This window comes from Lissotriton helveticus, chromosome 2_1, assembly GCF_964261635.1.
Source record: "Lissotriton helveticus chromosome 2_1, aLisHel1.1, whole genome shotgun sequence".
Taxonomy (NCBI): Eukaryota; Metazoa; Chordata; class Amphibia; order Caudata; family Salamandridae; genus Lissotriton; species Lissotriton helveticus.
In genome coordinates, this window is record NC_136059.1 from 507,510,094 (window position 1) to 507,523,564 (window position 13,471).

Here is a 13,471-nt window from a genome sequence, read left to right on the forward strand (position 1 = left end):
TGCTTTGCTATACAATACCATTAGCAAAGCAAATGGCTCTAACTTAATCAAAGGCGAGACCTACTGCATTATCAATGCTTTTTTACTTTTTTTACACAAAAGGATTCATATTGGTAAGTCGCGGATAGTATCCGCCAGCAGTCAGGTCCCCTTGTTACTGAACCGGATCTTGTCAGGTCTGACACGCTGTCACGTGAGTGGCCTTATTGATGTTCCTAAGCCTTCGCATTAGGCAAGGCGTCCCTCGGCCCCCGAGAAAGGTTAAATAATTCAGGTGTTCATTTAATCTCCAGGGCTGGACACCGTGAAAGCCGCTGCGCGCGAGGAGCGCGCCTCGGAGAGGACTCGCCACAGAGCTGTCACTTCCTGACATCTTGCTAACATCTCCTGTCTGTGTCCAAGGGCGGGCCGTGGACTGCGGCGGCGCGCAGGGGTGTCTGCTTGTCAAAGATTTTCCCATCTATCCGTGAAAAGATCTCAGCTGGACTGTTGTGGTCTAAAGCACTTTGTAGCAGGGCTGCCGTAGGACTGCCGTAGGACAGCACCACTTATCTGCTGGAATCAGTGCAGTTTCAGCACTTATTAACATGGCTGCCCAGCACTTGTCAGCTGGGCTGCACTCACCTACCAGCACTTCTCAGCAAGGCCGCAGCAGTTTACCAGCACTTCACTAAAACCATTTTTCAGTGGGTTCTTATACTTTTCCAGTACTTCTCCGTTAGGTAGCAGTACCATTTGAGCACTGTTTCGCCGGATTTTTCTTGACCAGCACTTCTCACCACGTCAGTGTATGATTAGAAGGTGTGTGAGAGTGTCTGTGCACGTGTGTGTTCGTCTGTGTTTGTGCACGCATGTGCATATATGTACATCCATATGACCAGGTTTGTTGAGTTATTCTTGGCAATTTGTCTAAATCCTGCCTTGAGCAAAAACCCGACCCTCACATATTACTGCTAATGTTAGACCATCCGTGGCAAGACTGTCGACACTGGGGAAACCCTGACACTTCCATTCACTGTTGGTAGTTTGTGGCATTTTGCGGCCTTGCATGGTAGCATAATGCCTACCTAGTGACCCTTGAATAGTGATGGTAATATTTTTATCATATTGGGAGCATTAAGGTATGAATGTGTTCACCATTTTCAAAAATCTGCCGATGGCATATTGATGGTAAATTTTGGCCTATCGGGCCACCTAAGGCATAAGGTGGTGATAAATGGACCAGTGTTTCTGAGGTTTTTTCTATCATAAGCAGAAACCTTACAATAAAAGTTAATTATTTCCTCAACCCTGTATATCTTGTTGGACCATGTAAGCAGTTTAAACTAAAAATATAATGCCCATGTGTCCTTGATGAAATTTTAAATTTGGAAAAGTTTGAAGCTTGACTAGGAATTTTAAAACGTATCAAAGTAATGTGGAAGCCTTTTTTTACCAGATGGAAAGTAATACGTATTGTATTATTGCCAGCAGTGAGGGTGAAATGCAAACTGTACCTGTGCATAAAGTGATCAGATTCACGAAACCCAAAAATGTTAACATTCCGCAAACCGAGAAGTAAGACTGTCAAAACAGAATGACTTGACTGACAGCTCACTGACATTGGAAAGATTCACTACGAGTAATTTCATGTAACTTTTAAGCACAGCGTCATCTTTCTTGACAAAATTGTTTTCTGATGAAGGTTTTGAATTTGAACTAATCCTTCACGTGAACACAAAAACGTGCCTCGCCTCTGTTTAGTCAACCCTTCTAAAAACCGCGACCGCTGCAGCATATCCTGGACGCCTGCCTGGTCACCCTGCCTGCACTTGACATGGAAGAAATATTTTCTGTTGGCTCTCGTAAAGAAGAGTGAGGTAAGTTTAGCCCTGCCTCGCGAGGAAGTCTCTAACTCATCAGAAAAACGCATTTGCAGCAATGCTGAGACGGGCTCAATTTCAAATGCGCAACAAGGACCGTAATGAGTTTTCTGATGCATTGGGTTTAAGCTGGATTTTCATCCGAGCAAGAATTTACCACAAGTAATATTCTGCGCGTTCGCTTTCAACATTTCAGCTTAAAAATAAGTTGTGGGTGTAGCGTTGTCATGTTTCACTAAATCCCACTGGATGGCAATTTAACCGCATTATGGAACAAGCAAACTCACCGCCGCAGCCCGGCTTCAACAGGAAGTCAGGCAAGCTTTGTTGGGGCGGGGACGGACAAAAACAGGAAGCAGGCGCTCCTGTGCCTGCCGGAGGATTTCTGTGTTAGCTAGCGGGGCTCCCGTGCTCGTGGTGAGCCCCGCGGCCCCCGCCTGTTACCCGGAATGACCCGCTGCCTGCCGAGGGACACGCAAGAAGAACCAGGTGAGTGGGGTGTGAGGGGGATGTGTGCGTGCACGTGTGTGTATGCGTGTGTATGTAGCACGATGACTGGTTGGTGGGGGGGGGAAGTGGTGTGTAGGCGAGTGTCTGTCTGCCCGTTTTCGTGTGTGTATGCATTGTGCCTGCGTGGGTGTATGTGTGTGTGATTGAGAGTGAATGCCAGGCAGGGGATGTGCAGGGCGACGTGCGCGCCCTCGAGAAGTAATCTGAGACAGCGAGGCGCGTGGGCGCTCGCTGTCTCACATTCCCCCAGACACGCCACCAAGAGTTGTCTTCGCAGACAAAGCAGGCTTCGCCTGCTTTTTACGTCTGCTCGACCTAAAAAGGGGAGTAGAGAGGACCCTGCGAACTATCGGCCAATCAGCTTGATTGACGTGATTCAGAAGGTGGTTGGTAGGGTTCTTCTCTCGAGAATTAGAACCTGGATGGAGGAGGGAAATATCCTCTCACACTTCCAGGTAGGATTTAGGCAGAAAGTGGGCACAATGGACCAGGTCCTCAGATTCTTCATGATCTATTGGAAGTCAGTTACCTTGGGGAAAGGGAGCTTGTACCTGGCTTTCATAGATCTGAGGACCGCTTTCGACCTGGTCCCTCGTGACAAACTCTGGAAGGTGATCGAACACCTGGGCATGCCACCTTATATCCTTGACTTCTTAAAAAGATTACACTGCGATAACTACGCAAAGATAAGATGGGGAACCCAGGGGGGGTTGACTGAGAGGATCGTGGGGAACAGAGGGGTACGTCAAGGGTGTGTGTTGGCCCCCACCCTATTCTCTTTATTCATCAATGGGGTGGTGGGCCACCTTAATGAGGAACCAGCAGACGCCCCCGTATTAGCAGGGGAGAAGACACCCACCCTTCTGTTCGCCGACGACACCCTTTTAATCTCAAAGTCACCCGCCGGCCTCCAAAAACTGCTCAACAGATTTGATCTGTTTTGCAAGGAGCAGGGATTAACCATCAACACTGACAAAACCAAACTGATGACCATCAATCCTTCCAAACGCTTTAGGAATAACATCTCCCTAAACAAGGTCCCGCTAGACGTGGTTGACTCCTTTGATTACCTAGGGATTAGAATCACGAAACGTATGAAGTGGGCTTCCCACCTAGATAAGATGCTCCTAAATCACAAACGGTGTCTGGGGCCATTATTAGGGAACAGAACCTCTCTGCGAGTAGGCCGGTTGCTCCGGCGCTCGCAATCTATGAGGGGAAAGCATTACCTTCGGCCCTCTATGGAGCAGAAGTGTGGGGTATGGAGACACTTGGAGATCTATTCAAGTCTGAGAATACATTTTTAAGATCTATTACCTCGCTTCCCGCCTCAACCCCCCTGAAACCCTTGTTCTATGACACCGGTAGAAGGCATATACAGGATATTGCCGGACTCCGTCCCTTGCTTTTTTGGGCTCGCCTAAAGAGGTCCGCAGAGCTGTCTAACTACGCCGCGGCTTTTGACGAACTGTTGGCCATTGATTCAGGGTGCAGGATTAAATGGCTGGCGGACCTCAGACACCTTACTGGCCTTATTGGGCTAAGTGAGGCTTGGGCTTCTCAGACACCCTCCTCCAAGCAGGAGTTAAAACGTGCTTACTGGGAATGGGTGTCGAAACATGATCAATCTACCCAAAACCCAGGGAAACTAATACAGGGATTCTATGAGCATAAAAGCATCTGCAGTATGGAACCCTATCTCGATTTCATTCAGGTTCCTAGGGATAGGTCCCTGTATATGCAGATGAGATTTGGAACGCTGCAAGTCAACACCTTAACTTCACAATGGAAAGGACCAAACCATGTCCCGGAACCCTGCCCTAGTTGTGGCCACCCCGAGGAGTCTATTGCCCACCTTTTCCTGGCATGCCCGGCATATAAAAACGCCAGAGAAAAGTGGCTTAAACCAGTATGCAGGGCACTGGGCTTCATGAGCCATATTGCGGCGCTGCGTATCTTGAAAACCGACACCTCCTCTCTGACAATAGTTTGTGGTGTAGCAAAATACCTGGGGCGTGTCTGGCTAATCAGACAAAAGCATCGAGACAATTGTAAGGCAATCACAAATGCTTAGGACAAGGAACCTTGGTTTTGTTGCAGTGTACTTATCCCAAGTCAGGGAATTATATGGCTGAAACCTTCTTTTCTTCTGTAATGGAAATTTTAGATTTGTGGAATTTATGATTATTTTAAAGATATGATGTGTCATTTTTATGATTCCTTCACTGTACATGACAATTTATTATTATCAGTGTTGAATTTTTAGCTGTGTTTTAAAATTCTGTTTTATAATTCCTTATTCTGTAAAATGCTTTTATGATAAATCTTTTATCGAATAAAGCTTATTTATCTAAAAAAAATTCACTACTAATACTTTTTGGGTTTCAGAGTAGCCTGCTACTCGCCGAACAGTGCTACAACCCCTCATTAGGGGTGCAAGCGCTATATAAATCCAAACCCTTCCCTTCCATCCTTTCACTATCTTTTTCAATCCAAATAACAGACTAACATGTCCAACGCTCATATTAATTTCAGATTTCCCTATACTAATTCGCCACTAATCCTTTTTTGGTTCCAGAGTAGCGTGCTACTGACCAAAAAGTGTTTCAGCACCTTACCAGGGGTAGCAAGCGCAATATAAATGCAAACCATTTATCTTCTATCCCTCCACTGTTCTTCTCAATCCAAATAACAGACTAACACCGCTCAAATGAACTTCAAATTAACTTTGCATTTCAATATACTAATTCACAACTAATCTATTTGGTTTCTGGAGTAGCGTGCTAGTCACTGAAAAAGTGCTTAGACGCCTCGTCCGGGGTAGTAAGCGCTATATAAAAGGCAATTACAATACAATACAATACTTAACTGTTTTGCTTCTCCTGTGGTATAAGCATGTTCAAAAAATAATTTGCTTTGTTGCCTGAGGTGTGTTAAATGTAAGAAAATATCTCCCTACAAATACACAACAAGTACAACAAATATATAATAGCTTACATATTAACCTTGCTCAAAAAATATGTTTGTAATGTACTTACGGTATCCACATTTCTTACAGCCTGCCCTAATATTATCCTTGTTGCCACCTGCAAACAAAGCACAAAGTAAGGCTTGTTAACATCTGCACAATCGCAAACCAAATGCATTTTTTTTACATGATTCACTTCTGATACTGTCTTAAAACAACTGCTAAATGTCATTGCCTACCAGGGACACCAATAATAGCTGCCAGTTGCCTTCTTTTTTTACCAATATGACTCGAAAGTACACAATGAGGGACAATGAAAGTTACACCAAGAAAAGATTGCGTGCATTGGAATCTATATTTTCTGCATGGTACTCCGTGATTGAGCACTCCTATGCCGTTTTAGGTTTTTATCTGGTGTTCAAAGCTGTATTATGTACTGCCACCTGTATGCAAGAAAGGGTAGGAGTAACTTACACAGTATTTACAAAGTGGTCTATAACTCGATGTGTACTTCTTCCAGTCTTGCCACTTCTAGATTAGGCTTCACAAAAAAGTTGTCAGCAAAGTCGTTTGTTAGCAGTACTTTAAACAAGCATTGGCATAGCCAATAGGTCTCGCCTTTGGGACCTTCTAAGTGTTTAGCCATGCAGCACATTACTATGCAAGAGCTGTTGGCTTTGTCTAAATGTTTTAGCCATGTTGTTTAGCAGTGTGGCTGAAACCAAAGGGAAACCAGCTGTGCGTTCCCCTTTAAGGCAGTTACCTCTTCCACAAGACTACTCGTTCAGCCCAAACCGAACACACCCATTAAATGTCTGCGTCTGTTTTTCCTTTTAAAGAAACGATTGGTTTCACTTTTAAGGCTCCACAAACCGGTAGTTTGTTATTGACGCCAACTGGATGCCCGCCCTCCTGGAAACGTGTCAACAAAGGTTGCCAAGGGTGTATTTTTGGCCAGCTGCTGCGATGCTAATTATAAACAGATGGCCCCTGCGTGCACTAGAGCCTCTCTCTTCAGTAGCAGTAAAGTACATGAAAAACAAGCGCAGCCATGCTAATTACAAACAGATGGCCCCTGCGCGTAGCTGCTTGCTCCCGCAAGGAGGATGCCATGGCATGCACGAGTTTCTGAAAAGTGAAGACCGATTCCAAAAGGTCATCTCCTAGATCAGTGCATGGGCCCTGCTCTAGGCTCGACCTAAAAACACATATAGTGGGTTTTGGCTACGCCTCAGGGGAATATTACTCTCCCACTTTCTGCTATTGACTGCTTGGATGTATTCTTCTGCATTCCATTGTATAGCATGAACGACAATTTTAAAACTAAAACGTGCACTAGGTGTATTTTTAGGACTCTGATGTTTGGAGAAAAAAATGGTTGGACTTCCAAAATATATTTAAAGATGTTATTTGAATACAAATCCTTTGGTTTTGGGGAGACTTACGTTGGTACCAGGGTATGTTGCAGCTATGACTCTTATGTATTACCAATTGTAAAGGCATCCCAAATTGACAAATCATTTTTATGTTCCTTCAGGCAACCCTGACTAATGCCCTGATATGATCATTGCTGCTGATCTTACATACGGGGGGGCACAAATGAAATCTTGTCTGATGTGGTGACAATTACAACACTAAAATATAAATATCAGTAGCTTTGGTGATTCTCGTTTAACATAAGTAGCTATTATTTAAGAAAAGGTTTGCGGGGGCGTGGCCAGGCACCGTATGAAATGGCCGCCTAACTCCGAGCTCCGCCTGGACCGTCGCTGTCCCATAAAATCCGACCCCTCTATCCTGGCTGGAGCGCACTGCCATCGGCGCCCCAGCTTCCTCGGGCAAGAACCTACAAATTCGCTTTTGGAACGAGGCCCCGGGACCCTCCAGGAGCGTAACGCCGCGACCGGAACTTCTGCGGCCTGCCTGTGGTGGAGGTTCGGAACCCGAGCGCCACCAGCCGCCAAAATCGAGGCCCAGGTCTGCGGCCTATATCGCGAGCGAGGCCGGTGTGACATGGCGTCGGCACAGGTGGCGGCCGCAACGGAAGTGCTGCGCTGTGATCGCGGCCTCGGCTGAAATAGGCGACATGCTCAGAACAGGCACATATAGCTGTGGAGGAGCCTGCTGATCCGAGTGAAGGGCCGAGACCCGGCGCTGTCCCCACGAGGTGGCCATGTGAGGTACGGACAGGCCGCGCGGTAATTCGCCCCTGGGTTGTGTGGTCCCCATACGCACTGACACGCAATGGCGAGGAGTCCTGCTGGGCACAAAGCAAATAACTGGAGTGGCATATAGAACCCCGGAGGGTCTGCTGGTGGCACGGGGCGAAAGCGGCCATACTCAGTGGAGGACGAGGGCCCGAAACCCTAGTGAGCACTACTGGACACCTGAGGCTCAGGTTTCGAGACCATTGGGTGGCCTACCTGCGGGAAATACAAACAAGGGCACTGCGGGACGTCAGTGGGCGGACCTAGGCCCGGACTTATACCCTGAGAGAGACGCGTGGCGACGGCAGTCGCTGGCCACCCTTCAGATCGGATCCTGAGCCGGCACGGACCCACAGGCGGCCAATGTCCCCAGCGGGAGGCACGAACGCCCGAACGCCCTGCTCCGCCATGCGGCCCGAAGGGGGAACGGTAACCCAAACCAACAAGCTGGACCAATATGCAGTGGCAAGACCGCAGCAGCAATCCGGTGGGGCGGCGAAGGACGGTAAGGATCAGACAGAACCCTCCCTGAATTCCATCATGACCGCAATCCAGACCCTGGGCACCAACTTCGAGACAAAAATGGACAAGATCTCCATCGTGGTAAATTTGCTACGCGAAGACCTGGGAAAAACCACGGAGCGGTCCAAGACCAACGAAAGAGACATCAAGATGCTACAGGCCTCCGAAAAACGTCTGGAGGACAGGGTAAACAAGCTCGTTCACCAACACCGACAAATGGCTTTGAAGCTCGAGGACCAGGAAGGGAGGGCCCGAAGGAGTAACATCCGCGTGGTAGGTGTACCGGAAGGACTGGAGGGGGACAGCACGGAGCTGTTTCTGGAAGACCTAATCCTCCGCCACCTAAAGCCCAAGAGACTATCGAAGATCTTCACCATCGTACGGGGACACCGAGCCAAGATCCCTAAACCCAAACCAGGAGCCCCACCGAGAACAATCATCGCTAAAGTGCTTAACTATAGGGACCGCGATGCGATCCTCCAGGTAGCCAGGCAACAGGGAGACCTGCAATACGAAGGGGCTACAGTCCGATTCTTCCCTGACTTCACACTACAAGTCCAGCAGGAAAGACGCTCCTTCCAGGGGGTCAAGGCGACGCTTCGTGAACGGGGATTCAAATACATGATGTTCTTCCCAGCTAAGCTAAAAATAATATCAGGAGGCAAATTCCACTTCTTCACGACGCCAGCAGCAGTCCAGGAGTGGTTGGACACCGCGGCACCGGAGGCACAGGAAGGGCGAGACGTCAATAACTGGAAATAAACCAGGGCTTCCTCCCCTGGTTCAGCGACTGGGAGAATGGAAGGAGAAGAGCAGAGCCAGCGATCCTGGCGTTCCAGGTCGAACAGTCCCCGCTGGGACTCGACCAGGGACAATACAGCGAGATGAAGACACAGACATTGGCGCCATGACTCTTCGAACAGTAACGTATAATGTAGTCTTTGAAATGTTGGGGCTGATGAAGCTGGGTAACAAACCTGTCTGACCTGGGACTCTGAGACTTCCTACCAGTATTTAACTGTGGTTCAGACCTGAGGAATTAACGTAATGGGGCAGCACGGGAATGGTGGCCAGGAGGGGGCCGGACAACGTTTTCCCACGAAGTTTCCTCGGAGGGGGCTTGCCTCTCTCTCCGGGGGTGGGGTTGGGCGACAGGCGCTCTGCTAATTGGGGTGGTGGGTAGTTTGAGAACCCACATAGCAGGGTGGGGGGGTCTATTTTACAAGGGAGGGAGGGTAAAGTACACGGAGTTGGGAGGGGGGAAAAGGGAGGTTTCATACGGCTGTAATGATCAATGTGTGTATTAAACATGAATGTTGGGGGGGTAGCTGGGAGGGTAGGGGAGCTGGGAAGGTTTTATGGTCATTTGTAGTTAGCAATGTCAGAGCCGACCCGGGCACCAGAATGCAGGTACAAGTCATGTCACACAGCAACAGTTATGGCTAGGAGATGGGAGAAGAGCCTCAAAGTTCTAAGCTGGAATGTCAATGGGCTAGGGGATAGACTCAAACGCGCCATAGTCCTGCAATTCATTAAAAGGTACCAGCCGGACGCAGTCCTGCTGCAAGAAACACATCTCATGGGGAACACATGTCAGGCCCTCAACAGATGGGGGTACACCCTTGCAACTCACTCCGGCTTCACCTCAGGCTCCAGGGGGGTAGGGATCCTGTTGCGTCGCTCACTGCCCCTCCACATAGACCACACTGAGTCAGACCCTCAGGGCCGCTTTGCGGTAGTGTCCGGAAGATGGGAAGGTTACCACCTGAACCTGCTCTCTGTATACATCCCACCTGGCCTCCAAATTCAAGCATACACAGATCTGGGCAAACTGCTACTCTCCCTCCCCGACGGTCAATTGGTGATGGGAGGAGATTATAACGCTGTAGTGTCAGGGACCCTGGACAGACATCCTCCCAGAGACATACCACAAGGGCAGAAATGGCTGGCGGACTTCTTGGAATCCTTTGGGCTCACAGACGTCTGGCGGCTGCTACACCCAGCCGATAGTCACTTCACCTTCTTTTACTGGCCACATCGCTCATTCTCCCGCCTTGACTACATCCTCACTCTACTACAACACGACATAACAGTAAAAGAAGCATCACACCTAACCCGTGGCATATCTGACCACTCGCCGGTTTTTACACATATAACGTTCGGGACTCGACGCGAGGGCTGCGTCGCACCAATAAGCGCTTGGCATTTAAAGAATGAGGAGACTAGGAGGAAGCTATCTAAGTCAATTCCCCAATACTTTGACAATAATGTAGGGTCGGTGGACTCCCCAGTTACCCTGTGGGAGGCCTTTAAAACCGTGATCAGGGGGGAAGCGTTGTCAGCCATCGCTGGTAAGCGGAAAGATAAAGAAAAGCAGGTAGCCACAGTGGAAGCAGATCTGGCGGTGCTGGAGAGGGAAGCGCGTGAACATGGGGTCACAGACGTACACCATAGACTGCAGCTCAAAACAACAGAATATAGGGAACTAGTTACGCAGGAATCTCAAACAGTAGCCAGACACAAGATGGGAAGGCTATATCACCAGGGCGACAAAGCCGGGAAACTTATAGCATGGCTCGATAAAAAACAACAGGCCAATAAAGTGGTGCCAGAAATAAAAACAACCTCAGGGACTGTTGTAACTGAGCCCCGGGAGATAGTGGCTGAATTTGCACGACATTATAAGCAGGTTTACAGTTGGGAGTCGGACCGCCCAGAGGAGGAGTCGGTAGCCCTCCTGACAGATATCCGAATGCCTTGCCTATCGGATGAAGACCTTGAGGCCCTTGAGAACCCACTCGATGTCACTGAGCTCCTACGTGCTGTAGCCGACCTCCGTCCAGGCAAAGCCCTAGGACCCAACGGCCTCCCAATAGAGCTCTACAAGCTAAAGCTGGATGCCCTCAGTAAACACCTAAAACACATGTTCGAAAAAAGCAAAGAGGCGGGACTATTGCCACGAGACCAATGCCTAGCAACTATAGTGACAATACCTAAAGAAGGGAAACCTAGAGAGTCCTGTGCCTCCTATAGACCAATCTCGCTGCTCAACTCGGAGCCCAAAATCTTGGCTAAAACGCTGGCAAATCGTCTTCAATCGGTCCTGCCTACCCTGGTCCATCCGGATCAATCAGGGTTCATGCCCCACCGCAACACCGCACTTAACACCCGACGCCTTAACGGGGCAACGACATAGATTGCGAGAGGATGCGGTGGGGGTCTCTCTCGACGCCACCATGGCATTCGACAACTTAGAATGGTAAACATGATCGCAGTACTTCGTAAATTGGGCTTCGGGCCTAATTTTATATCATGGATCCGTCTCCTCTATACTGAACCGCTGGCCCAGGTGGTGGTAAACAATAAGGTATCCAAGTTGTTCACCCTTGAGAGAGGGACTAGACAGGGCTGCCCTCTCTCTCCCCTCCTATTCGCACTTTCCCTCGAACCGCTCGCGGCCTGGATAAGGCAGGATGTCTACCTTAAAGGGATAGCCTGGACGGAAGGATGGGAGGACAAGATCTCCCTCTACGCCGACGATATCCTTCTGTACCTCTCCAAACCGCGAAGATCCATCATGGCGGCACTTGATATCTTCACTAGCTTCGGACGCAACTCCGGATTTCGGATTAACTGGAGCAAATCCCACCTTTACGTACTCCATGGGGACCCCCGAGGCTCCCTGCCACATGTCCCATCACAGTGGCGGAGGACGGCTTCAAATACCTAGGAGTCTTTGTCTCCACAGACAGGACTCTGCTGTACGACAGAAACCTATTGCCACCTCTACGACGGCTCCAACGTGACGCTAAATCCTGGCAGCAACTTCCATTGTCATTGCTGGGCCGAGCGGCCATTTTTAAAATGATGGCACTGCCAAGATTTCTTTATGCTTTACAGAACTACCCTGACCTAGTACCCAACTCGTATTTTGCAGCAGTTGAAACGGCGCAGCGTGACCTCCTGTGGGCCGGGGCGCCTAGAATCGCATTGCGCAAACTCACATTGGGGTGGTACGACGGTGGAATCGCCCTCCCCGACATCCGCAAATATTACTGGGCCGCCCACCTCTCAGCGATCAACCAAGGGACATACAGTGACGGAAACGACCCCGGGTACGGGATGGACAGATGGTTACTTCCTGGGGGGAATTGCGAGGTAGCACTCTACTCCAAATCGGGTAAACACCAACTCACGGGACCAACTCGACACTCAGTACAGATATGGCACATTGCTCAGCGGAAACTGGGGTGGTCAGATGTCCTTACTATGTCAACTCCACTCTGGGCCTCCGAAAAACTTGGCAACTTGGGGCACACCAAGGGGTTCCGTAACTGGGACATGATAGGAATTTCACAAATCAAAGACATCTGGGGCCCTAAAGGAATCCACACGTTTGCCCACTTGCAAGAAACATACGAACTAGCTCAAACCGAACACTTCAGATACATGCAAGTGCGACATTCCCTGCAGGCGAACATTCCACCAGAGACGACACTGCCTCAGACCTCCCCACTCGAAGACAGATTATTAGACGGACACATGACGGAACACGCCATCTCCCTCACATACAAAAAGTTAATCAACAATTCCCCTGACACGCTCCTTCCCCTAAAGGAGAAATGGGTCGCTGACAGGCTAGAGATAGACGAGGAAGAATGGACATTTGCTCTTGCCTCCCCTCGGGAGGTGGCGATCTCGCCCTGACTGCGATTAGTCCAACTGAAAATTCTGCACAGAGTATATATATATCATGTACTAGGCTACAAGTGATGGGGACGGGAGGAGAAGGGATCTGCAGAAGGGGATGTGGTGGGGCAGGCACCTTCTTTCATATACTGTGGGACTGTTCGAAGGTGCAAAGATACTGGAGACGGGTGGTGCAATGTATGCGGGAGGTGTGGGAAGTAGAGATCCGCCCTGAGGCTAAGAGATGTCTCCTGAACATTTGGGAGCCCACGGACCTCTCTCCAAAAGGGAAAGTCTGGGTGACACTTGGGCAGATGGTTGCAAAGAGGAACATTGCTAGATTGTGGGGTGCCCACAGTCCACCGAAACTGATGGACTGGCAAAACGACATGGATTGGTGCATGCTGCAAGAAAAGACTGTATATACAGCAAGAGGGTGCCCCCGCAAATGGGGAGAAATATGGTCAAGCTGGAATGACTTTAGGGGAAACATATGCGAACCTCCCCATGCCCCACAGACCGGCTCAGAAGACAGACTAAATGGCTTTCCCTGTGGCTATAAGTGTAAGAAAAGTACCATTTGCAATGTATTACTGGTGCTGTAACAGACTCAAGATCAATGTAACTTACTGACCGTGTTGCGACCGCTGCTATAACCAAAACAATCCTTTTTAGGTCGAGGTAATATCCGGTCTGCCGAAGGCAGAACCGGA

The 13,471-nt window shown here is 49.1% G+C and overlaps 1 protein-coding gene across 1 annotated transcript in view; it reads right to left on the reverse strand.

The window, feature by feature from the left end:
- SREK1IP1 (SREK1 interacting protein 1) overlaps positions 1-13,471 on the reverse strand; it is a 135,220-nt gene that overhangs the window by 116,227 nt on the left and 5,522 nt on the right. The window contains exon 2 of the mRNA XM_078675148.1: positions 5,411-5,458. Coding sequence (XP_078531274.1) covers positions 5,411-5,458 — 48 coding nt within the window. The remainder of the gene's footprint in view (positions 1-5,410; positions 5,459-13,471) is intronic.